Raw genomic sequence first — 26,595 nt, 5'->3', positions numbered from 1 at the left:
AAAAAAAATATCGTGAATTGAATGGGCTACAAAACTGCACATTCTAAGAAATCTAATTAAACTTTACCGAAGTTGGCTGATTGTTTTTTTACACAAGGTTTGAAACTTAAATTTACACGAGTTTTGTTGAAGAATAAACTATATTTTTATAAAAACATTATTAAAATTTATTTGAAAAAAAATCGTCAATATAGCGGGATCTTATAATTATGTCGGGCACCATGATTCCATAATACAAGGTTAGATAATTATTGACAACCGCGGTTTGACAATCCCTTACAAAAGGTTGCATTTACGAAGGACAGAGAAAGGGGAAGAATACAATCCCTTGTTGAGAAAATGGTAGTAGAAAAGTACGCAAAGTAGGCAATTAGTAGTGAAATTCCTTTTGTAAATTCTAATGTATTTGCAGGAAATCTAGCATTTTAAATGAAATATTGAACGAAATGTTAATATATCTACGTGAATTACGTAATTTATTAGCTGTAAAAAAACTGCAAAAGGACTCAAAATTTACTATGAGATTTATGTAAACATACAATTTAAAAACAATTTATGATTTCATCAGTTAAATGTGCTTCATATGCATATACAAATAAACACATTGCACAAAAGCCTATACTTCTATTTCACAGCAAAGCTACACTTTTTCCAAGTAAATTTGCAAAGAAGCAACACGGTGCCACTGCTAAGGGAGCGGTGCGAGAGAGACAACTGTCAGTTTATCGAACTTCGTATTATTGAATCATGGCCGGGCACTATATACGAACATATATGTATATGTATGCATATATATCCTTATTCTAAGTTCATATGAACATATACTAATGTAATATTAGAAAATCGTAGTCATTAAAAAATGTATGTATGTGGAAATAAGTTATTTTCGAAAAATATATACAGTACATAAGTATAAGGTATTTAGAAATATTTGCAACTTAAATACAAAAAGCATAGTAACAGTATTAGGCGGCATTAAATTTAGATAATAAATTGCTTGTTGTTTGAATGCAATTTTTCAAGTGATTAGCTACTCAACAGAAAAGAAAAATCCTCCTTTTTGATCATAAAAAGCATCATGAAGCATGCGCGCTATTTATATATGTATGCATGTAACAATTATCGTTTTTATTAGGAATTCTCCGTAGTACAAAAAAAAAATAAGTGTTGAATTTCATAATCAAAGTTAGTTGTAATATTATAAATTTGGAAATTCTGTGCTGTGTGTTGCTTTCTTAGTTGTGGGTGCACAAAATCGTCGAAGTTATTCAAAGCCTTTCCAAATATTTACCATCACTTACAATACTCGTACAACTTATAGTTTAAAGCAAATTCTTAAATTAAATATCAAATTTTAAAACTAAACAGTATCACCTAAGCATTTTGTAGTTTTTGTGGACCAGTGGACCAAGTGTGTGTATGTATGTCAAACATTTTACTTTTTCCAAAGCATTAAGCTTCGAAATTATCTAAATATAAATCGATCTTTTATGTATATGTATATAGTATATTCGAGTACGTGGCTCATTTTTAGTTGTTGTTGTTGTTGTTAAGCTGACTATTGTGGTATGTATCCAATTAATNGTATGTATATGTATATAGTATATTCGAGTACGTGGCTCATTTTTAGTTGTTGTTGTTGTTGTTGTTAAGCTGACTATTGTGGTATGTATCCAATTAATATGTGCGTAATTTTCTTGTTTTTTTCTTGTCTATTCAAATTATTACCAATTAATACGACTTTTTCGTCTACTAGTTGCATGGATGAAGGTGTATTCGAAAATTTTTTGTTTTTTTTTTTTTTATGTGGCTGTGTTGTTGTGATTATTACTTAATACACTGCATAACCAAAACCTAGAATTAGAAAACAAAATCAATACAATTCATTAATGATGGTGAATTGGAGAAATATTAGAGCAAACAAAATTTGCCTGCTACGGTGGAATGAAATGTTAGTTGCTTACAATAAAATTGTGAAAAATTCCAAAAATATATACATACATTCAGATTTTAATATTTTATTTAATTAGCACATACCATCCCAAGTGCAATGAACTGAAACTGGTAAGTTTGGTTGGTGTGGCTACTTAAAAATTATTTTAGATTTTTGAACGAAAATACATGTCCTAACTTTGTAAAATATTCATGGAAATGAACTCAGAAGGATTAGGACCGTTAAATGGCATATGCCTTTGTTATGAAATAAAAATTCCTGCCAAGTTTAAATATTCTATATTTTTTTAATTGTATTTTTTCAAAAAGAAAAAGAATGGACCTTTATATGTATAAAAATTTTGGAGTACCGTTAATTTTTTCAAGATTAAATGATCGGATCTAAACAAAATTAGTATGGGGCCACCTGTGAGACACTACCTTCCCGATAGAAGAGTTATCGATATCGGCTGGGTATGAACATTTTTTAATCGACTTCACAAAAAGGAGAAGGTTATCAGTTCGTCGGAATATATACATATATATTTTTTTATGTAGTTACCGCATATACTTTGGACCACGTTAACTGATTCCTATAATTATTTTTTTTTTAAAGGAAATGTGTTACCTCACAGGTGGTCCCATATTAATTTGGTTTAAATCCGATCATTGGATAATGAAGAAATTAACGAAAATCTTAAATTTGTAAAGACTTTTTGGTCTTAAAGGATTAATAAAAAATTTAAGAGAAGCGACAGAAAAAATATAAAAGAAAAATTTCAAGTTTGCATCGAAAAAATTCGACTGGTAAAATGTTCTAAAAATAGTGCTAAACCCACCAGGAAATTTTGATATTTTTTTACTTACATATCGTCGCCTGGATAAACAATTTTCTTAAACGCAGTTTTGACGATTTTTAGTTATAGATGCAGTTATATATTTTAAAAAAAGATATTTCGATTAATCTTATTAGTTTTTGGAAATCTCCTTTCCGAGATATTGACTAACAAATTTTCGGTATTTCAGTAAAAATTAATTAATAATGCAGTTAAACTAATCAAGATCTTTAAAATAAACGTTTCGGAGATATTGAGTAAAAAGTATCGTTAATTTAGTACAAATTTGTATCACATTTTGTAGTATTTCATGCAAAGTGTCTGTCAAATTGTCGACAAATGTCGCATACGACAAAATTTTACTAAAGAAAAACTTCCATAAACTCAAATATATAAAAAAAAAACAATTAAAATTAAGTAATTTAAGAACTTCCTGAACTAGTAACATTCTTCAAGACTTTGGCGAAAATCTAGCTTCGCGTTTTTGAGAAAGTGCATTCCAAACTTCCATATCGATTTCCCAAAACCTGCCAAAAATAACATACGACAATCTTTTATACAGGTGACGATATGTAGAGGATGCAAAAATTTTTAAAGTCGTAGGAATTTTTGGTACAATTTGTCCAAAAATATTATTAAAAATTCGGAGAAATGCTCCTACTACATATGAGGTTTAAAACCTTTCAAAAACTAGTACTCACTAAAAATATTTTAGTTTAGTACTCAATGTTAAACTGAGTCATGTTTTAAAAATATGAAAAAAAGGAAAAACTATCTAAACAAAATGTTTTATTTGAGAGAATTTTTATTACTTTTTCTACATAGTTCTAAGAAATTTTGCATATTGTTGCAACATGGCAATGTACTTTTCAAAAGGCGTGAATAAAAAGTGCTTACTAAAAATATTTTAGTCCCAAAATGTTCTAAAAAATGTTTACACAGTTTACTTGTTTTTTTTTTTCGGGGAGAGTTAGTTGCCTTTATGCAAACTAAATCACACTAACTAAAAAAAAACTTATTTTATGTTTATATTTATCTATTACAGAAAAGTTTCAATTCATTATTTAGATGATTAAATGATTCTTAAAGTTCGGAATTAAGTTGCTAGTACCATTTATTTATTTTTTCCTTAAAATTATGCTGAAAATTCTCCAAATATTGAAATATTGCAATGCATTTTAAAACAATTAGTATTTAGTAAACATTTTTTAATACCCAAATGTTGTAAAGAATAGTACTAAAGTGTCATAAGAAATGTTGATACGAGAGCAGTTTGTTAAGAAACACAACACAAAACCGTTTTCTTTCTCAAAATAATCTTTTAGCTAGAAACTAACGTGTAATGTAATTAAAGAAATGTTACTACAAGCATCTGAGAAACTTTAACTTTTAGCAATTTTGGTACACTGTTCTACAAAAAAAAAAAAATGAAATTAGTACTAAATAATTCCAGATGCCTTTTTTTTGTCTACATACATTTGATTATTATACAACTTTTCATTCATATTTTTAGATATTTTAATTGTTAGAATATCAATCCAATAACACAGTCTTAAGTCATAAAAACGCATTTACTATAAATATGTTTTTAGCTTTAGACAATAAAATAAATGTTTATCATAATCTTTGGCTTCGTTTTCATTAAATGCAGAAACATATTATTTCTAAGTATCGAACGCTTAAATGCTTTTTATATATTTTATTTTTTTTATATTTTTTTCGGCTACTGAAGAATGTACTTTTTCAGCAACCACTGAATAACATTTCGCACTTACTACTGAATTATTAATATATATGTAAAATAAATGCGTTATTTTGAAATAAATCAGTTAATTACCATAAAGGAATAAGTCAGCAATTAAATTGAATTCAATTCAATTCAGGGAGTTCTATAGAACTGCATTAAAATTGCCATATCGGAGAAATGCTGACTTTTCTCTGTTGATAATTAGGCGATAAAAGCGACAAGGGGGCTGGACAAACGTTATTCCAATAAACCTTTTCAATAATAATAGGAAAAACAACAGAGGTGTTCGCTGAAACAGGCAACGTCTTGAAATCTTCGAATGTCTTTAAACTTTTGATTGAAGTATGAATTCGTATGAAGCATTTGATGAACTTGAATTTGTCAAATACACAATTTAATCATGAGATAATCTTGAAGTGTCTATATTCAAAAACATATGTATATGTAATTCAAAACAGTCGTGAACGAGTTATTGAAATTACCCGGATTTAAATATGTACATTTGTATATCGAGTCAAGGATTGTCATTCCAGCAACATTCCGTATCCGTTAGAATGTTATTTCGTCTCCAGCGAACTCCTGTAGAATATTTTAAACCAGATAATACCTGAATATATTTTAATGTTAATGCTATCCGAGCGGACGACTCATATGTAAGTTGCTACTTATGATTAAAAAAAAATGAGAGAATTTAGTACAAATAGAAAGGGACTCAAAATGCATGATTCTTAAGAATTGTGTTTTGGCCATCACCGTAGAGATAAAAATGCAATTGAAATAAATACATTGTTTGCCATCTACGCTTTAAAATGTTTTTTTTTTTTTTTTAGTTCAGCTATCTCACACAGAATTACTGTCTTACGTTAATAAACAATAAATACATTTTAAAATTTATTGTGACCACTTAGATGTAATCTGTTAGACATTTTCGTAAAGGCTTTTATTAATGGCTTACAGAGTATGTATAGTTAGTTGAGTATACACATATCAATACATAAATACAAATACATTAATAATTTGAATGAGTTAATCACCATTAAAAGCGGTTCCCGAAACCCACAGTGTAAGTACTAGCGCATCAAAGTATTCTGTTAAACGCCTCATAAATCCAATCAATCAATCAATCACCAGTGGTAAGAGGGTAAAGTCTGAAAAATGCCAGCCAGCCAGAGTCACCCACCACTTAAACAAATGTGTGTTTTTTTTTTATAAACCACGCATAAGCATTTCGCCGCATATACAACCCACATAATTTTAATTTTTTTTTAGTTTTTTTTTTTTTTCTTTCGTTTCTTTGGTTAATAGTTAGTCATTTAAAATCAAATCGAAAATCTAGTCAAGTAGCTATGCTTTTTTGTTCTATAGTTTACTAATTCGCATCATTTAAATTGAGTGTGTTTTTTGTCAGAGCGTGTGTGTGTGTGTGCGTGTGTGTGTGTGTGTATGTGCGTGTTAGGATGAGTGCGTTGTTTAGTTTATTCTTTGCTTGCTTTGTAATTAGTTTTTTCGTTTTTAGGCAGTACTTGAATTTTGCGAAGCGCCACTGATTGCATTAAACAAAGCCATGCTATTGCGTTGTCCGCTTGTGACACTGTCATCCAAAGGCTGAAACGGCTCACCAAGTAGCTCGCTGAGCGCCTGACAAAGTTTGCGATAGTTTTCGGTGAGTGCCGTGTGATATTCCGCCTGATCGCTGCTAATCATGCGCGCATTTAACTGGAGTGCCGTATTGCAAACTTTAACGAAGTCTCTGAAAATTTGAGGAATTTTTTTAAATTGTTAGCATCCTTTTGATAGGAGTAAGCATCAAATTATACCTGAAAATATCCTTCAAATCCTCAACACGATCAATTGAGAAATTACACACTATTTTGGGATCCAAAAACGCTTGCGCATAGGCAAGTGGTCCGGCATTTACGGTAACTGCTACGCTGCCTTGCAGTCGCAGTTGTAGTTTCTTCACATCAGCTGGCGGTAGTATAACCTCTTCCAGCTCAGAAACCTTGGTTTGCATTTCATCGATTGCCACTTCAATTGGACTGAGTTCGATGATTTCGCGTGATTTCACTGGTATACGTTTGAGTACGTACGGGAATGAGTAGGCGGCTGTGGAGGAAGTCAGATCCATCTAAGTGTTTTGGGGAACCAAAAGGTAGTGGAGTACTCACTTTTAATGACCGTTTTGCGTTTCCATTGCTCCTCCACGCTGCCACGCGCTGTACCAGATTTTGTAAAGGGTGTTTCGTACATAAATGTGTCAACATCATGATTTTGTTCGAATTCATTTAGGCGCTGATCTAGCTCCTCTTTGCTGAAAAATGGTATGACATGTGTCACTTGAATGTAGGCCAATTTGGGATCAAGTGAGTTGGGATCCACCTGTAAAAGGGAATACGACAAAATAACTATTAAATAATGTGTCAAAGGAAGTTAAAAGGCTAAAAAGAAGATTGTACCAAGGAAATTAAAATTAAAATTAAATGTATCAAAAAAGCTACATGTATGGAGAAGGATAACAAAAGAGCCAAACGTACAAGGAAAAGGATGAGAAAAAAGACAAGTATTATAATAAGAATATCGTATCGGATGAGGATATGAATAAGGCTAAGAATAAGCATACCCATAAAGATGAGGATGGGGAAGGATAGGGATAGGATAGGATATCGCTATGATAAGGAAAATGAAAAACAAAAAAAAGTATTAGAATAAGTAAAAGGATAGAGAGGAGAGGAGAGGAGAGGAGAGGAGAGGAGAGAAAATAATGAAAAGGATGCGAAAATGAAAAAGCAACCACAACTTAAGAATATCGGAGAATTTCAACATTTTGTAACAAACTGTTATTTTGTAAATTATTTTTGTTTTTCGCAACATTTTTTGTAGAAGACGGCCTCAAACTCAATAAAATTGTTGAATATTTTTGAAACAAAAAACCAAGAAGATATTCTCCTATTACCTGTCAAGTCTAGTCAACAAAAAAACCAATCTGTGGAATTTGACCATCATTTCTTACGTAAAGTTCTTTGCTGAATACGAATATGTGTCCAAATTGTTAAAAAAATCAGTGGAACAGTTTTTGAGATATGGTCAGATTTTCTCTTTTGCGAACTAAAAAAGGCGTCACTTAATTACAATTTTATATTTATTATATTATATTATATTATATTATATTATATTATATTATATTATATTATATTTTATTTTATTTTATTTTACTTTATTTTATTTTATTTGTTTTATAATATTTTATTTTATTTTTTTTTTATTTTATTTTATTTTAATTATTTAATTTAATTTAATTTAATTTAATTTAATTTAATTTTATTTTATTTTATTTTATATTATTTTATTTTATTTTATCTTATTTTATTTTATTTTATTTTATTTTATTTTATTTTATTTTATTTTATTTTATTTTATTTTATTTTTTTTGATACAGTTGGCTAACATCGAAGTTTTTTTCGCACTCACAAATGTAATATTTGTAAAAGTGTGAACTATTTATTAATGATATCATAAACTTGTATGGGAACTTTTTTATGTATTTATACTTAAGTGCTCATAACTTCTACATTTATTATTCAAATTATGCACTAGTTGGTCTTAAATTATTTATAGAAGATCATACTTCGACGTCCAAGAAAACAATTGAGGAAAACAAATTTTTTCATATTGATTTTTGTACCGAAAGAAATACTCCTTTGAAGTTTTGTTAAAAAATATGCCAACTTGTCGATGTAAATAAAATACTTTGGAGCCAGCAAAAAAATGAAAATTTATTTCGATTGCTGTGACATTTGTCTTTGCCACAAGCTTCAATTTCCCAAATCTGGTAAATATTTTTCTGAAAATAATTAATTTTTGTTTCGAAATTTGACAACATATATTTTTAAATTTCTACGTTTATTATTTCAGTTTCAAATCCCATAAAATTCGTTTTAAAAACAATAAAACCACAGATCACGTATATTTTCTGTCTTTCTCCGAAACGTTAACACCGCTGCTGCTAATCGATCCGCACTGCTTTTGAAGCAACAACGACAAACAAGCGAAAATTTTCTAAAAAGTTATTAGACAAGCGGGAAGTTTTGGGAAAGCGACTACAATAACAACACAGCCAAAGTAACGGTGAGTTTTAAGTCAGAACGCTGACCGTATTTTTTCCGCGACGAAGTGCATAGTGAAGATGCAAGCGGCTACGGATATGCAAATTGAAATGACAAAGAAGGAAAATGAGGAACCAGTTAAGTTACCAAATAATAGCACAATTATCTCAACCAATGGACTCAAAATTACATCCAAATTAAACCCAGATGCAAAGGAATTTTATCCGGCTTATCTGCTACGACAGAAAATCATGCGCGAGATTGGTGATGCGACGCTGGCTCAGCCGCTACACTTCGAACACAATTCAAATGCGCTGAAGATAATCAAGCTAGAAGGCGTGACAGCTAAACAAATGGACGCGTTAAAGGAGGAGTTGGAGTTGAACAAGTCACAGGATGTGGGACGAAGTGAGGCTGTGGATGAAATGAAAATTGTCAACAAGGCAATCAAAGCCAACAAAGGGGATGAACGAGAAAAGGAGAACGAATGCGAAATTGTTGACGAAGAGTTGAGCGTAGAAACCGATGAAAAGAAGAAGCATAAAGACGAGGACGTGAGAGCTTCGGAAGAAGATAGCACTGACTTGGAAAACTTTGAAGATGCTGAGGGTGAACCAATGTTACAGCTTGCCGTCATTAAGGCGGCAAATAAGGCATATATAGCGGAGGTCAAAGGAAAAGAAGAGCTTAACTCCCGTCGCGAGAACGCATTCAGCGAAAGCGCCTTGAACAACCGCCACCCGACCGAATACATCAGCGATGAAGAGAACCACGAGCAATATTCCGAACAGGGATCAAATGAAACGCTCAACGAATACAAGTACAAAGAAGACACCGAATCGGTGGAGGTGAGTGAGTTGAGCGAGGAAAATGAGCTGGCCGAGGAAGAAGCTGCTTCGCATGAGTTGCCACAAATACTAGAGGAAATAAAGGAGTCGACGAACCGCTTGGGTGGCGATGGTGATGTCGACGCAGAAGTGGGCGCCGAAACGGTTTGTGAATGTGCCGGTGTTGGCGATGGCTATATGCCCAATCAGATCATGAGTGTAGAATCAAGCAAGTTATGCTGCGAGGCCGACACCGAACTAGCGGTTGGTGTATCACACGCGCCACCCAACACATCAATTGAAGTCAATGCCAAGAGCACCATGGGCAAAGCGCGCCTTAGCAAAGGTAAGACAATGAAGGAGAAAAGCGACAAGAAGAAGTCGGAGAAGCGTACCACGCTACGCAAATTGGCCAACATCAGTTTGAGTTTACGTGGCAAGAATAGCGCACACCACGCTGAGAAGTCAACGCCGCGCTCTAGTTCGGCAGCTATGACACGCACAAAGCGGCTAACGGAGAGTTTACACAATCTCACTTCGGGACTGAAGTCGATAAAGTCAGATGGTAAGAAGACAGAGGCAAGCTGCCGCTTACTACCGCGGTCTGCCACCAACATACCACGTCTGACAGCACCGCGCGCGCGCGTTAATGCGCTCACACGCGTAACAACAGAAACCAATGGCATGAATTATAAAACAACGGGGGTAGCGCGCGCGTCAAAAGCCAATAGCAGCACCACCACAACCACCACCACCACCACCACCTTGAGGAATGCCATTTCTTTGCAGTCGGCGAGCTCAAGCGAGCAAAATTTGACAACAAAGTGAGTATGAAAGAATTCATTAAAAAAAAAAACTACAATTACCTCTTCGTTCTTCTCTTTCAGGCCCACTGTGGCCAAGAAACCGCTTAGCAGCAAGTTCAAAAACGCCGCAGCTGAAAAGTTGAACATACCCAAGCTAACGGCAACGAAGTCCAAGGATTCGGTGGGCACAGCGCGCCCACGTGGCACTCACGCTTCAACGCTGCGGCAAAGCGAAGCGCAAAAGGTAAGCAAAACAATTTCTGTCCTCAATACTTTGCTTCTCTACATATTTTTAGCTATATTTGCATGCGAATGCTGTGCTTCAATATGCTCTTTTCTTTCTTTTCATTTTATATGTCCATGCGCCGCCGCAAATCCAAAATCCGCCGCATATTGCGTAAATCGCTCCCTGACCGCTGTACCTGCGTGTAGCGTCGCAGTCTCTTTCCAAACGATGACGCCGAATCGAATATTGAACTGTCGCAATTTCTGTTTAAGTAACGTCTCGTAAAACTTGTATTTTTTTTATATATTTCTCTTTTTTTTTTAATTGCACGCCTCAAATAATTATTAAAAACAAAATTTTGTGAATTCCAAGAAAATTTAATTGTCTTTAAATAGTTTTCAAATTAATTCAATTACATATATATTATGTACTAGATCGTCCTCACCCGCTTCGCTGAGTGTATGAAATTATATGTGCTACATTGAGTAAAATATATTTCAAGAAAATTCAATTAAAAAAATAGGAGGTTTAAAATTTGTTTAACCATCTTCAAAATATTTTCCAACTAAAACTTTCTGAAACTTCTCACTTGTCACACCTTTTCAACTAACTTATCCCCTGAACTCAATTCAAGATTTTAAACAGATGGAAACCTCTTCCATGTAGTTTCGAAATGAAACCCTTTGGAAATCATTTTGATTGATAACCGAATTTTAATAATTCATTTAAATTATTGAATCGTTTGAATTTAACCTTTTAAACAGTTGGCAACCTTTTAAAACCTCTTTCGTCTAACACTCATATTGTGATACATATTCAAAACCATTTCGATCCATACCAATCTTCTATAACACTACATATTTTGAAAGCCGTTTTTTATGTGTTCGCAAAGCTCGAGAACGGCCGAACTGATTTTTTTTGAAATTTAGGACATCTGCTTCAGACATCCCAAGGATAGTTATAGGCTAAAAAAAAAATTCGATATATTAAGAGGGCGTGGCACCTCCCACACAAACCGATTTGTTCATACTGCATATCTCTGGAAGTGTTCATAGTAGAATACCGGTACTTGGTACGGCGATATATGAAATCAATCTTATACTCATGAAGAAAAATAGGCTATTTGAAAAGAGGGCGTAGCGCCGTAAAAACGTATATATATATAATTCTTCTGTATGTGTGTGTTTGTGAGTGAAATACTCCTAAATGCCCGGACCGATTTTAACGAAGTTTTTTGTGTGCTTTTGAATGGCTCTCTGGGTAATTGGGTTTCACAATTTCACCCGCCAGTTGGCGCTGGAGTTAAGTTATTACTAAAAATCTTATTCATAAATTTGACTATTTAAAATATGTATTGGTAACGGTAAAGGCAATACCTTTTTTAAAAACGGACTGCCAGGGGGCGCTGGAGTCATTACGAATAATCGCCAAGTTAGAACAGGTGCCGTGAATGTCAAATTAAATCGACCTATTGCACCATTGAGTATATATATCGAACTCTTGTGCGTTACGATTGGCTCAATGTATGTGATTTTCCAGTATTACTACTTATTAAGCGTTAAAGCTTCATTCGGAGACACCAGGATTGAGTTGTGCAGCGGTAAATCTCACATCACCACCGATAAATCAAACGCAAGAACCATTGCGCCCATTTTACCACAATATTTAATTTTAAATAATTGAATTTAATTTTTAGAAAGGTGGCAACCCCTGTGAAAGACTTAAATGTTATTCAAACTAAATGTTTATTAACAATATTCCGTTAGACAACCATATTTTAATTCTTCAGATAGCTTGCGTATAATTAATTTAAATTTGACTTTTCAAACAGGTGGCAACCCGTTTCAAAATATATTGGATATAGTAATCTATCAAAAATATTTCCTGAGAAATGCAGTATAAAATATTCCGTTTGTATGGGAGGTGTCACGCCCCCTTGTCTAATCGAGATTAAATTTATCCTATATTTTAAGTTGGGCTAAATGACAGCAGTGCACAAAATTTCATGATGATCGGTTGAGTAGTTAAAGCGTGAAACCACAGAGTCTTGAAAATTGGAATATCTAAAGTTGTGCGAAAATATCGGAAATTTTGATATCTCTTATGAAAAATATATTTGAATTTCTATTTTCTACACAAGTTCGGTTTTGTCCTCTTATGATTAGAAATATCAAATCTATAATTAAGTAGTATTGAAGATAATTTCATTATGTTCATAGTTAAACTCACCGGTGATGAGTCCATTATCATCTTGACCACATCGGCGCCGAACTTTTCTTTATATTGTTTTGATAGACGCTCGGATATCTCGCTGAGTGAGGTTAGTTTTGGCTCCTTGTAAACAAATTCAACCGCATGATCATCTTCATAGTATACCTAGAACAGAAAAAAAGCATAAATAAAAAAAAATTCAGCAAAATATCCACCACACTCACCATGCCGAAGAACACGACGCGATAGAAGCGTCCCAGCATGCGTTTGCCCGAACGATTCACCTCAACGATTTTATTGTAAGCCTGCATTAGATGCTCATACGACTGTGCCAGCTCAATGTACGACCGATTGCGCTCATACATCGGCAATATGAGTTTATAAAGATCACCCAAGCACTCGAAACGTTCGCCGCGATCGAGAAAATCAGCGCATTGCTTTAGCTGATCCAACAGCATCTGCTCGGTGTACTGTGAATCTTGTGCGCCAGCATCCAACTTCAAGCCCTGCTCATCGCGTGGTATATTACGTGATATTTTAGTGAATGCCGAAGCGCCCCAGTTGATGTTGCAGCCGCCGCGTAGGCGCAAATACTCCGACATTAGCGCCGCTATGTGCATATGGCAGCACGCCGCCTCCGATATGTTGCCATTCTGCTCGTGATTACGCGCCATTGTAATGAGCCAGGTGTGGCGCAGTTCTGGCGTCGAAGCATACGAGTTCGCCAGCGAATACTGCAGCTCGAGTAGGCGTTCGGGATCCATGTGATGTGCCTGCATTTGAGCGGTAGCCATGAGCACGGTGCGCACGCGACGCGTCAGATCTTTCACCTCCACCGGAAAGCCAGTGCCTTTCATTGCTTTGTCGCTATTGGCATAGCTGTTGATCATCGATAGACTCTCCTGAAAGCGGGCATTATTCAACCCAATCACATTGCCTATCATTTGCGAGACGGATATGATTACTTGTAGGTGAACACGTGTCAAACCCTTGCGGCCAGTGTATTCAAAGTTGCTGCGCATCAGCAGATAGAGCACGGCGCAGGACTCGTGCCGTATGGCGACGAGGCGACTGTCGCAACCCTTCAACAGTTCGTAAACCATTTGACCGCACAGCGTGGCATTGCCTTTGAAGAGTGCGGGTGAGAAATTGTTAATGAAGGCGCGCAAGGCGGCAAATACATGCTTTGAGAGCCTTTCCGACTGGCCGAGCTGCAGGAAGCGCAGATAGACACGCGCCAGTTGTGGCAGTACGAGGCTATCGCACAGCTTATCGCGAAAGTGTACCGCATACAAGCCGAGGCTATCCAATATGATCATGCCGATTTCCGTTGCCAGATTGGACTCATATAGCGCCTGCTGACTGCGCGCCGTTTCCTCAACGAGGCTTTCGCGATTTTGCGTAAGCGTCAGCGTGCCAGACTCATGTGTGGTACCATTGCCGTTAGACGCTTGCTCCACACTCGGTGGCTGCATGCGCGCGGGTAATGTACTAGCCTTGGCCGTGCGCGCCGAACGCGCTTCCTTGCCATCATCAGCCAAGCTGATATGCTTCTTGCCAACGTAGCGAAATTGCACCAAGCAGAGGTCGAGCACGCTAAGATAGGCGAGTGTCTCCGTTTCGGTGCAGTTCTGCCACCAGCCTATCATCTGATCTTGCGCCAAATGCTTGACAACAAATAGGAAACCGAGCAGTAGATCCTTACTCTCCGCCATGTTGAATTTGTCACAGCGCGGCAGGCTATTCAAACCGTGCATAACATTAATGGAGCGATTGTGGCCGTTACGCATGGCAACCTCGGAGAGGTCCGTGACGTGATGACCATTAGTGACAGCGCCCAAAGTGGGCGTGTCTTGCGAGTTTTGCGAATCTGAATTGAGCGTGTTCAGTGAGCTCTCCGAATTGCCATTGGCCAGTGGCGCAGTGCCGGCAGCGTGTGGCGCATCCCTGACGTACACGGAGGCGCGCAGCGGACTGGGATGTTCGATGTGGAGAGTCATGCGGTTTTTCGAGCGCGGCGTCGACGTTGACGAAGCCAAAACGGTGTCCTTGCCAAACACATAACTGCTGGAGCACGATAACCGCTGGGTGTACGAGGCTGAGTCGGCGTATACGTGCCCATTGGGCGTCGCCACACCCGTGAGATCATCGATGCGATGCGCGTTATCCATAACAATGCCCAGCCAGGGCACATAGAGCAGCGCGATGCGCGACAGTTGTCCACGATTCTGGTAACGGTCGTCGAGTTCATGCTTGGCAAGCAAATTCTTAAATATACGCAGTGAGTGACGTCGCACAGAGGTCGGCTCGTTCAGGCTGTGCTTCAGCTGCTGCAACAGCAGACCGGCAAGAAAGTGTTGCCTACAGAATTCCTGAGAGAGCGTAAAATGGAGCATCATTTCTGGTGGACGATTCTTCGGATTCAGTACGAATGGCAAATTTAGTGGCACATAATGTTCGTGCTGACAAATCTCGGCTAGAAAGTCGAATTTAAACTCTTGCAGCGTACGCTGATCGCCCAGCTCAAATTGCTCCATGTAATTCTTGATTAGCTTGAAGACGAAACCGCGGTCCATGTAACTGAGGCAGCGTCGCACAAATTGCGATAACGATCTATTCAATTGCTGCGTCTCGACGGGCAGATCCTTGTAGCGCGAAATCAGATAGGGCGTCAGCACTTTGATCAAACTCTCCACGCGCGCGGGGTACTCCTTAGGAAAGCGCTCATTGCGCAGCATACGTATGCGGCCGGTATCTAACAGGTGTTGCGCCATGCTCTTGATGATCAAATCGAAGAAAATACCAGAGTAATGCATGAATTTGTTGACGATCAGAAAATCGGTGTTGTTCGGATGCAAAATTGTCGGCAAATGCTTGCACAATTCGCCGTGTACCGTGCGCGGCGTCTTCTGGCTGTAGTAGGGCGCATGAAAGACATACTTAACATAGGCGCTGAGTAGCTCCTTGCGTCCGGCCTCCTCGATCAGCATGTGTATCATATTGATGAGTAGACGTATGATATTCAAGCCGATCTCCTCGGATTGTGTGTGTACGAGTAGCGTGAAGAGTTCATTCAACACGGTCGGTAGAAAATTTATCAGCGTGCTGATGTCGATCGCATGCGCTGCCTTAAGTATTTTGCAAGTCTCCGATTCAGCGGGTAGCGCAGTAGTCTTTCCACCCTCTAGCAGGCGCTCACAATGTGCGAAAAAATTATGCAAATGCTGATCGGCTGTCAGCACAGTAGAGTCCATGCGGAAGGCAACGCTGAAAAGTGGGCGCTGATTGTCGATCCATTGTATGTCAGGACCGCAATTCTGCTGGAAATATGGTAATGTTTTGTAGCCAAAAGAGAGGATGGAGGAGCGCGACAGTGACAGCGAGAGGAATAATGAGCGCGGAAGAAAGAGAGTGAGTGCGAGCAAGCGAGCGAGCGAATATGATGAGAACGAAAATTTGGTTGAAGAGCGAGCAATGACGTTTTTGTATGAATTTTGTTGTTGTTTTACGACCACAAGTGATAGTATGAAGGCGTGGTGCAGTTGAAATTGATATGCCACAAAGTGGTGGATGGTCGATTTATATTCATGTATTTTAATGCGCGAAAAATATATGAATTATTTAAAAAATTATAAAAAAATAGTTTGATTTGAATAGGTTTTGTATTAAAATTATTCCAACCAATTGAGCATTTTGTTTGTTTATTTCAATTGAGTAAATAATATTTGAAAATTAGTGATTTATTTGATTTATTTTTTTTATTTTATTGAGGGTAAAATTAAAATTTTTTTTAATTTTTAAATTCAAGTTTTTAGGAAAAGATTAATTAGTAAATCAATTTCAATTTTGAATTTTTTTAGATTTAATTTATTTATAGTTATTTAAATATTTTTGTGAATAGAATAATTAATAAATTGTGTATTTAGTTAAACATTTTTTTATATTTTTTTTTGTATTTTTTTTGAATTTCGTTATTTTTTCATATTTTAATTACATTTTCATTTGATTTTTTTTTAATTAATTAATTTTTTTTTTCGAATTTCGTCATTTTTTTCGTTTTCATTTTATTTTTATTTTATTTTTATGTTTGTAATTTAAACCATTAGTCCAAATATGCGCGAAACCAGTAATCGAAGCATGAAAATTTTGAAAGAAGCCAGAAAAAGAAAACGCAGTGAGTAAAGATGCAATGAAATTGTTGAAAATATGAAAACAGTAGCAACCAAATGCATAGTGACACAAAAATAAAGGAATCGTGTGAGTTTGTGTGTGATGAACAAAAATAAAAATTGAGGTTAGATCAAAATGCAAAGAAAAATTAAAACACTTAATCATAAAATAAAAACAATTATTTGAAAAATTAAACTTAAAGTTTAAAAAATAAACATATAATTTCGTGACTTCATCAGGAAACACAAAATAAAATACATAGTTAAAAAATTGTTTAATCAAAATAAAATTATTATTTTAAAAAAAGTAAAACAAAAAAAAAAGAAAAAAATTTCTTTGAGGTTAGGTAATCAACCTTTCTCACGTTGCCGGGACATACAGTTTTTCATTAATGCAGCGCATCTCACAATCGATCCTTACTGGAGTCTGAGATGAACAAACTAGGACCTATACTGCAGGACTCTGAGAAATTCGATCTTGGAAAATTTTCTGCGAAAACATTCTTTATTGATGTTCATTTTCCGAGTATGTGATCCGAAGCCGGCTACTCAGTCAGAAACTTGAAATTTTCGGGGAAGCACCGCCTACTTAGGACTATAAACTCTCTCTCCATGAATCAAGTCCCAAACGGTATCATACCCAATGCAAATACCGAAGTCTGCGGGCCTGTCGAGCTGCTGGTTGCCCTTACCTGCTTAGGAAGGGGCCTTGCTCTAAACTTGTGAAAGTGGGTTGGCCAAAAAAATTACCTTCGCACCACCAACGCACCTGTGTCCTATAGGCATTTTAGATCACGGCACATGTGTCGCCTAGGGATTTCAGATCAATCAATCGTTCTTGGTCTCTCTGAAAGACGCTTGAGCTACTCTTTGCTATGTACATAAGAAGCAGGATTCCCGAAGGACATGCCTTCTTCAAGAGCAGATGTATAGACTCAGATTTACACAAAGTCGTAGGATAGCATTGAGCAGTCCTTCTCGCACATAACTACGCTGTTGGTGGCTTTCCTGAACTGAACTGTTGCGGCAAAGTGGAGCAAAGCTTCCGTTCAGAGAAAAGTATGTAAAGAGCTATGCAAGAAGTCGGAGTTCGCTCCCAATCCCAATTTTTTAAACTCCCTAAATGGCCGACTTTCCGCTAACGGCCTCTGTAGAATAGTAAGTGTATGTGCTTTCTGCGAATAAATCTGCATTAATTTTAGGCTACCGGATCACTTTAGTGTTTTCCAAGCAAAGGTATCCACGCTAAAGCAAGAAGCGGACCCGGTGCGTGCAAAAACATATGGATATACATATCGTCGTTTAAAGTACAAAACCGCGTATCGTCGTTCTGCAAAACCTCGTAACTGACATTTGTGCCAAAAAAGGATATTTGCACAGCGGAAGCTCCTGGCATCAAGCCCTTACCCATTTATACTAAAATATCGATTCTTAGATATAAGAAGAAGAGATAATTAGGGATAAAAGAGAGAACCGTTTTGAAATAGGAGTAGCTTTACAGTCACCTAAAAAAAATCTTGGCCACCTCACACACGAGGTTTCGCATTTTCTTGATACGCGGTTTTGTACTTTAAGTGATGATATATGCACACAACGAGTGCCATTTACTACAGAAAATGTTCGAGTTTTTTTAAGGGTCCTGAAGATTTTTTCGTTTTCGCTGTTTTCCTATGCATATGTAAGTATTCGTCTTTATAGTAGTCTTTGCATCTACCCTCTTGTTCGTTTTAGTCGCTATCTTCGTATTAGTCTTCTAAATTTACCTGTATTTGTCTTCGTCTTAGTATTCGTATTCGTCTCCGCATTCGTTTTCGTTGTTAGTATTCGCATTGACATTCGTATTCATTTAAGTCACTGTCTTCGCATTCGCCTTCGTATTAGTATTCGTATTCGTTGACGTGTTCTTCACGTATTTATCTTTGTGGTCTTCGTATTTAACTCATTAAAACTACTAAGTTCAAAACTGTTAACTTTACAGCCATGACGCTGTTTAAATATTTGATCAACAGTGATCACAAAATTTAATGCAGAGCTTCCAAGCTTCTAAACATGGAAAAAGCTTTTAAACAAGCTTAGAGAAACTTTAGATCGGAGCTTGCAATTAAGCTTAATCTTCATTCAAACTATGTATAAGGCAAACAAAAGCATAAATTCAATTAAAAAGAAAATACAGCTTTTAACGGGCAAAAGTCCAAAAATATCTCAATAATAATTTGCCGTTAGTCACATAGCGAATTCGCACTAAGTATACATACATACATATGCACTTTAGGCATTTGCCACACACATGCACACTTACCCCTTTGCCCAGCCCCAAAGGCTGTATCGACAAATAGCCCGCCGGCAGCGTAGCCGCTACCGCAATGACCTGCTCCTCCAAATTGATGCGACCCTTCTGCAACAACGGCAGCCAAGCATATCCTATGGGCGTTTCGAAGGCGGCATTGGCATCACGTTTTTTGCCCAAATTACACGATACATGATAGAAGGAGAAGAGCAAATGGTGCTCGGAGAAGAGACCCAATGGCAAACGCATTTTCACTTCCTCATACCATGCAGGTGTGGTGTTGTGATGCAGCACAGGGCAAGCGATTTGCGAGACTAGGAAATCATGACCAGGTCGACCGTAAATGCACTGCAAGGAAAATTGAAACAAATACATATACATACATACAAATACAGTATAAAACACTTGAAATTGTATGTATGATTGTTGCACTCACCTTCAACGGTTTGCTACCCTCTTCATCTGAGTCGCGCAACTCCACGACAGCGGTTATGTTGCGTGCGCGCGAAAATAATTTCTGACTATCGAATTGCAAATACTGCGGATAGACAAATAAATGATTGCAGAATGTTATGTATGGGTATGTGTCGCGCGTGCTATTGCTTTGGAATTCGGTCAATTCGAGCGTGGGCGGTTTGGGTGGAAATGTGAAGTTAGCTAGCGGCACTAAAGACTTAGTAAAGGAACCTGTATGCATGGAAGGAATGGAAATGAGAGCTCAGCAAATGTTTTTTTTTCAAACAAATTTTTATGAATTGCATACACCTTCTATGTATGTACGCCTACATACCTGGCACCTTCTCCACTTCCTCGACAGTTAGCCTCATATAACCCGGTATAATCGTTAGTTTGCTCAGCTTATCTGGCTTTCGATATTCCGCCAATAGTTTCAGCAGCTCTTCATCCTTCAGCTTATTCGCTTCCTGCCTATAGATGGTCGTCAGTTCGAACGTATCGTTCTCCGTATCCAATTCATTTCTGTACAGCCGAAAGAGTGGCTTAGCCGCCCAAGCGAACGGCTGACGATAGTGTCCAATATTTTGCGCATAGTTGCGCGCTGTTTTGTGCAATTTTAAAGCGATCTTTGGATCGCGTCCAGTCTTCAAATACGGCTCAGCCGCCTGCACTATGCTACCTTGCAAAATCTTCTCCACCTTCAACACTAAGTAAATGTCCGGATGTGGCGCTGTCACTGAGAATATAGCTTGGCGCAAGTGCGCAAAATGTTCCTTGGTGCAGCGCAACAAATCTCCCGATAGATTCTCCAACAGCGAATTTTGTACGCGCACGCTACCACCACCAGCAGCGGCAGCAGCACCACCACCAGCGTGGGCGCGCGTTCGATCCTCCTTCTCATCGGCGCGACGCAATGGCACACAACAAGCGGCAACAGAGTTGGGCACCGGCGTTGTTGGCAACATATCGCTTACATTATCATCGTTGACATTGAAATAGAAGGACTCGGTTAGCTTGCGGCCGGCGCGCGCATCATACAACGCTAAGCTGGTGATGTATGGCTCTACTTGACACAAATTCTCGCCATCGAAGCCGTCGACACCAGCGCATTGTAGACGAAAACGCAAGCCCTTGCAGGCTATAAAAATGCGCTTGCCGAATTGCTCGCGAAATTGGTCGACAGTGTCGGTGGCGGTTGCCTTGCCATTTGATTGATAGCAAGCGAAGAGTCGCCGCCGATGCTCGCGACGCGCCTGTGCAATGGAAATGTCCGTTTCTCGTCCATACTTAATCAATTGAGGATTCATGGATTGATCGAGTCCCTTCAGCGTGCCGAAGATAACAGTGCTGGTGGTAGGTGGTGGCGCGCGTTCAAGCGAGGCGACGCGTTTGTCCTCCTGGATCTTGTTCTGTTGCAGCACGAGCGATAATTTGCTCAGCCAGTCTTTGAACTCCTCCTCATTTTCGGCGGCGAGCGTGAAGGACTTATGGCCGGCAGTCATGCGGAGTTCAAAGCAAAAGCGGCCGCGTTTGGGGTTCTGTGGTGGAGAAAAAGTTTATGGTGAAGAGATTATATGGATGGAAAAAAACACACACACACAACACATTTACCTGCACAACTTCGGTGCAGAAATCCATGACTATAGTGGCTTTAGCCTCGCCTTGTTTCTCATCTTTGTGCAATTCGAGAATGTAGGTGCCATCGACCTCTTGACGCAGATAGCAGTACCTGTAGGAGTATTTATTTATTGCATATTGCAAAGTTTGTAAAATGGAAACCCACCTCCTCTTGAATGACTTGTTCCCTATATTCACAAACATACGATCCGAACCTGAGTCGGGACCCTTTAGTAAGTAGCCCTGTTTCGTTATCGTATCGGCTTGAGATCGTGTCATTTGTTCGTCAATGCGATCCTGATCGGCATCAATTTCGTACACCTCCTCGATCAGCGCTTCGGGTGGATTTATTCTGCAAAGGAAAAATACTATAAAATCTAAAACCATTGCACAGCGCGTACATCCGCACAGATCTGGGGTCGCTTAAATCTAATACGAAGTCAAGAGTTCAGTAGTTGGATCTTTTTTTTTAACCTCCAAAAACCTATGTATCTGCAGTTATTCAAAAGTTTCCTCGTTTTTACTTCCTAACCTCAAAAAATTGCATTTTAGGTTTTATAATAGTCGGTTTTTTTTGAGGTTAGAAAGAAAAAATGTTCCTACTTGCAAGCAAATGACTAGTCTCATTTGTCGGACGAAACCAAATTTTTATCAAGTATATACCTGGGCAAATCATGGCATGTCCCACCATAGGCGCTATATTTGTAATGTATAAGATGATTCTTGGCGCGATATGTATACAACGCTTGACGTGTAAAGCGTGTACATTCGGCGCGTGTGCCACCAGCACCACCACCGCTTCCAATACTACTCGTGCCACCATCTGAGCCATCCAAATCCTCATCCTCTTCTGGTTGTGCGAGTATACTGGACTTTAGGGTCGACGATGAAGACGAATGCGATGTGGAAGTTATATGACCGCCAGCCATTGAACCCATTGTGGAAATCGCCGATTCGTATGAGTCATGCGAGGAAGTTGGTGACTTAATAGACAGCTGTATTTTAGTAGTCGAGCTTTGTGAGCTTTTTCGCGAGAGATTACCATTACCATTTTGTAGACTTGTATTCGATTGACTGCTCATTTGGCGCTGTGCAAATTTCGGACTATTCGTATGACTGCTCTGGCGGGAAATTGAAGTGCTACTTGAGCCGTTACTGGTGCCATTTGTACCAGCGTGCAACGGACAGATGATAGCCTCGTTGGGCGGTTCGAAACGATCAATGATTGATTTGGTATTTGTGCGCTGTTTGCGAGGCATAACGATTTCCTGAAAGGAGAGAAATACGAAAAAGTTTGGTTGGCATAATTTAGACACAACATGGTTCGGAGAGTAATGGAGATTTGTGAGCTAGAAAACTCGTATTTTTGTTTATAAGGAAGAGAAAAGAGATCTCAACGTACGTTACTCTAAACTAAATTCTGTGATTTTTATAGTAATAACTTATCTAGAGGCAATTCTGTATACGAAAGTGTCCTCGAAAACTTATGTGGAGATGAGAGTAAACTGAGAACATTTGAAATGAACCGGCTTCTGAAACATGTTTTTGTACTCTGCGTATACTAGGCTCTGATCGGCCCGATAATCTTGAGTACAGTTGTTGTCTGGAGTTGCAAAACCATGTATGGCTCTAAGAATGGCCAGACTGTAGAGGAGCATACTTACGTCTAAGCATAACGTGTCGAAGCACTGTTGGATTTGCTGATGAAAAGATTCAAAAGAGAAAAAAGGGAGATAATACTCAATCTACGTACCCTACAGAGCTGTGGTAAAAGGACGGATTAAAACTTGAACTGAATGAGCCTACTGCCATACTACGAAGACGACGGTTTGGGAACGTTGACCCTAATTACAATTAGATTATACTTGATTTGGCAGATACAGCACCTAATCTCTCACCTGCTAAGGGGGTTTGAGATTACCATGCATTTTGAAATAACTGTAGAACTGGGAGGAAGAAAGTCCTCACTGTTTTAGGAATAAACCAATTTTCAAGGCATTCAATCGATAAACAGTAGATATATAGAAAGACCTGGCAATCTATTGTGCTATCTTCTCTTCGCAACATTTCGATCTTTCAGAAAGTTCAATAGTGCTTTCTGGGTAGGGAGTTAATGTGCTTAAGCTGTGGCCATATCGAGCCTAGACGCCTCTGACGTCTTCTGCAGACTGTTTCACACTTGGTGAGGATGTTTAGCGGTGTCTCGCTGGTCGAGTCGCAGAACCTGCAAATATCGTTAGATCATATCCCTAGCTTACGTAGGTGGCCGCTCAGTCTGCAGTGTCCTGCAAGGATACCTGTTAGAATTCTAAGCATCTCTTTAGAGAGGTTAATTAAGCTTTGGAATCTCTACCTGTTAAATCCTCCCAGTAAACTCTTTTCCTGGCACATTCTCCCTGAACTGCGCCAGTTTCTATCCATTAGTGTGCTCCTTTTTCTCCGAAGCTCCTCCTTTATAGTATTGGGACTTACTCGCAAGGAGGGAACGGGGCCGACTGGAGTGATGGCTGCCGCCTCTCTAACGAGACAGTCAACCGCCTCATTACCCTCTATTCCTCCCTAGCGGGGTACTCGAGGCACTCCAGGACTAACGATGATTTGACTTCATAGGATGGAAAAACCCTGACTGCCGCCTGATAAACAACAGCAAATGGCATCTACAGCGGTAACTAACACAATTTTTGACCAAGTACATAAATTTAAGTCTGCTTCTGATAGCGCAATTAGTACGCAAGAAAAATCCTCTAGCTAGGGTAGACGGTTGACGATAGAACGGCCATATGCTTTCTCGTTAGACTGTAGGAAATGCGCAGGCCAAACGTCCAACGCATTATTGTACAGTTCGGATGCTATTATAATCTCCAAAACGGAGGAGTAATTATAGCGTATGATGACTAATATCTACATATGTAGCTGGGAACGAATATCCTCGCAGCCCATGTCGACGCTATTATTGATCGGCGTAGTGTCAACTCTCTTTCCGGCTAAGAAGAGCTTTTTTCAAACAAGAGTAAGATATGCTCGAAAGATACGGATTGTTGGCAACAAGGTATGCTCGAAACAATGCAAATCATCTCCGAACAAATCGTATATATGATCGGCTGGAAAAATGTCTTGCATGCATTTGAAATCGAAAAGTAGCAATCTCAACGAACAGCATAGAACTTTTGCAACCGGCTCTCAATCCAACTTAAACAAGAAACGTTGATATATCTTCTTCTAAACTCTTCATACCGCTGTGAAGAGATGGTTGACTACGTTCACACGACTGTCAGAACTACGTAACCGAAAGGACTGTCAATTTAGCAACATTCCTTAAACTTTCTTTCACGCAAAGTGACGAGTCGCTGCTGTTCAAGGGGGGGGGGGGGGGGGGGNTCGATAGAATTAATAAACATATCGACATGTATTTATATGACACATTTATCGATAGAACCATAACCGATTTGTAGCCATAGCGAATGATCTGTATATCGACGACGATTTCGATATAAAGTTTTCAAGCCATCTATTTTCATACAAAATCTACTGCATTTATATAAATTAGTTCCATTACTTACCGAGACATCATCATTGGGATAGATGAGTAGTTCCCTTTGTGGATCATTTTGTATAAGCATTTTATTCTTGGCCACAAAACCCTCAAAGTCGATAGGCTCCACCACATGTGGTTTGCTCTAAAAATAAAAAAAAGAGAAAAGATATTATAACTAAGCTGTTTCTCTACTTAAAAGCTCATTACATCAAAGTGTTAGCTGACATCATGCCTCACACAAATTTACAAGCTGTCAAAAATAGCGTGTAAAATAGGCGAATAATAAAAGAGATAAAGGTCACAGGATATACGTACGGCTGCAACACACCCAAATTATTGATTTGGTATAAAAAAAAAAAACAGGTAAGGTACCCTTTAAATGAGAGCATTAAAAAAAGACAGCAAAACCTAATTGGTTTGCATTCAAATGACAAGCAGAGAAGAGGAAGAGGAAGAGGAAAAGGAAAAGAAGCAGAATACAAAAAAGTCATAGCGCCAAGGATTGCTGTGCTGAAGGACACATTTACGTGCGTACTTAAATGGGGTTTCAATTATTTGCAGCTTTCTGTCTATAAGTAAAGCAAAACGCTGAGGATTTCGCACTATCATTAAAAATAAAAGCAAAGGTCAACAAAAAGAGGGTGCGTAGGTGTGAAGGAAATGACATTGGACTTAATTTGATGGGATGTGACATACTACATACTAAGGCTAAATGATAATGAGGCAGCGTAAAACTGCTGAGGCAAGGAAAATGTATGGAATTTATGGTATGCATAATTTAAATTGAATATTTTTGAAGTGAATTTTCATAGCGCTCGATCGGCTGCAAATCTAAACGCCGATGAAAGCGACATAAAAACAGAGGGCATGGCGGGTATAGTAGAGCACGATTGAGGTAAAGAACAAGATCAGGATTAAGATTAAGATTAGGATTAACACTAAGATTAAGATTAACACTAATATTGGGATTGAGATGGATATTGAAATTAAGATTAAGAATAATATCAAAATTAATATTAAGGTAACGATTAAAATGAAGATTAAGAATGAGATTAAGGTTAAAATTTAGATTAAAATTGAAATTGGGATTGAGATTAAAATGAGGACTAAGACTAAGACTGAAGTTAAGATTAAGATTATGATTATGATTAATATTATGATTAAGATTGATATTAAAATTAAACTTAAAAAGACTAAACTACGGTTCAGATTAGGATTATGATTAAGATAAAGATTAAGATTAAGATTAATTTTAAGGCTAAAAAAGCAATGAGATTAGGATTAAGATTAAGATTAGATTAAAGTAAAACTTAATATTAAAATTAAGATTAAGACGAAGATTATGATTAAGATTCAAGCCTTAAGATTGAGAGTAAGATTGAGTTTAAGATTGAGATTATGATTAAGATTAATATTAAGATTGAGATTAACATGAAAACTAAGACTAAGACTAGGGTTAAGATTAAGATTGAGATTAAAATTAACACTAAGATTAGGTTGAGATTAAGATTTAGATTACGATTAGAGTTAAGATTAACAATGAGGTTATGATTAAGGTTCAAGGCTAAAGATTGAGACTAAGATTAACTTTAAGACTAATATTAAGATTAAGACTAAAATTAAGTTTCAAGACTAAAATTGAGATTAAGATTATGATTAGGATTCAGATAAAGATTAACATTAAAATTAGGTTTGATTGGATGTTACGATTAAGATTGAGATTGAGGCTGAGATTAAAATTTAGAATATTATTAAGATTGAGATAAAGATCAAAACTAATTTTGAGATTAAATTTACGATTGAGATTGAGATGAAGATTAACATTAAGTTTGAGATTACAATT

General features: G+C 37.5%; 1 protein-coding gene across 5 annotated transcripts; it reads right to left on the bottom strand.

Annotated features, from left to right (window-relative positions):
* Nucleotides 1-1,632: 1,632 nt before the first annotated feature.
* On the bottom strand, nucleotides 1,633-24,889 carry Ziz (dedicator of cytokinesis protein Ziz). Of its 5 annotated transcripts, none has more exons than XM_017619091.1 (13): nucleotides 24,778-24,889; nucleotides 21,881-22,485; nucleotides 21,384-21,569; nucleotides 21,212-21,329; nucleotides 19,935-21,138; nucleotides 19,581-19,831; nucleotides 19,157-19,492; nucleotides 12,913-16,008; nucleotides 12,707-12,853; nucleotides 6,684-6,894; nucleotides 6,333-6,621; nucleotides 5,550-6,265; nucleotides 1,633-1,854 (listed from the first exon to the last, which is right to left on the bottom strand). In XM_017619091.1, the coding sequence occupies exons 1-12, from the start codon at nucleotides 24,835-24,837 to the stop codon at nucleotides 6,028-6,030; spliced, it is 6,741 nt and encodes a 2,246-aa protein (XP_017474580.1). In that variant the 5' UTR covers nucleotides 24,838-24,889; the 3' UTR covers nucleotides 1,633-1,854; nucleotides 5,550-6,027. The 5 variants fall into 5 exon arrangements, with proteins under 5 accessions (XP_017474580.1, XP_017474578.1, XP_017474582.1 ...); XM_017619089.1 differs by having other exon boundaries at nucleotides 6,039-6,265; XM_017619093.1 differs by having other exon boundaries at nucleotides 6,135-6,265.
* Nucleotides 24,890-26,595: the final 1,706 nt, after the last annotated feature.

Source organism: Rhagoletis zephyria, unplaced genomic scaffold (genome assembly GCF_001687245.7).
Source record: "Rhagoletis zephyria isolate East Lansing unplaced genomic scaffold, Rhagoletis_zephyria_1.1 Rzeph_scaffold_01781, whole genome shotgun sequence".
Lineage (NCBI taxonomy): Eukaryota > Metazoa > Arthropoda > Insecta > Diptera > Tephritidae > Rhagoletis > Rhagoletis zephyria.
The sequence above is the reverse complement of the archived record's forward strand: the minus strand, read 5'-3'. Positions and strand labels throughout refer to the sequence as shown.

Bases quoted from the DNA above. Each gene is read 5' to 3' on its own strand.
- Ziz (XM_017619089.1), bottom strand. From the start codon at position 24,837: ATGCTTATACAAAATGATCCACAAAGGGAACTACTCATCTATCCCAAT. The intron at 21,139-21,211 runs GTAAATGTGTTG...TCTCCACCACAG, and splicing joins TCTGCACCGAAGTTGTGCAG to AACCCCAAACGCGGCCGCTT. The intron at 6,622-6,683 runs GTGAGTACTCCA...CTTCCTCCACAG, and splicing joins ACGCAAAACGGTCATTAAAA to CCGCCTACTCATTCCCGTAC.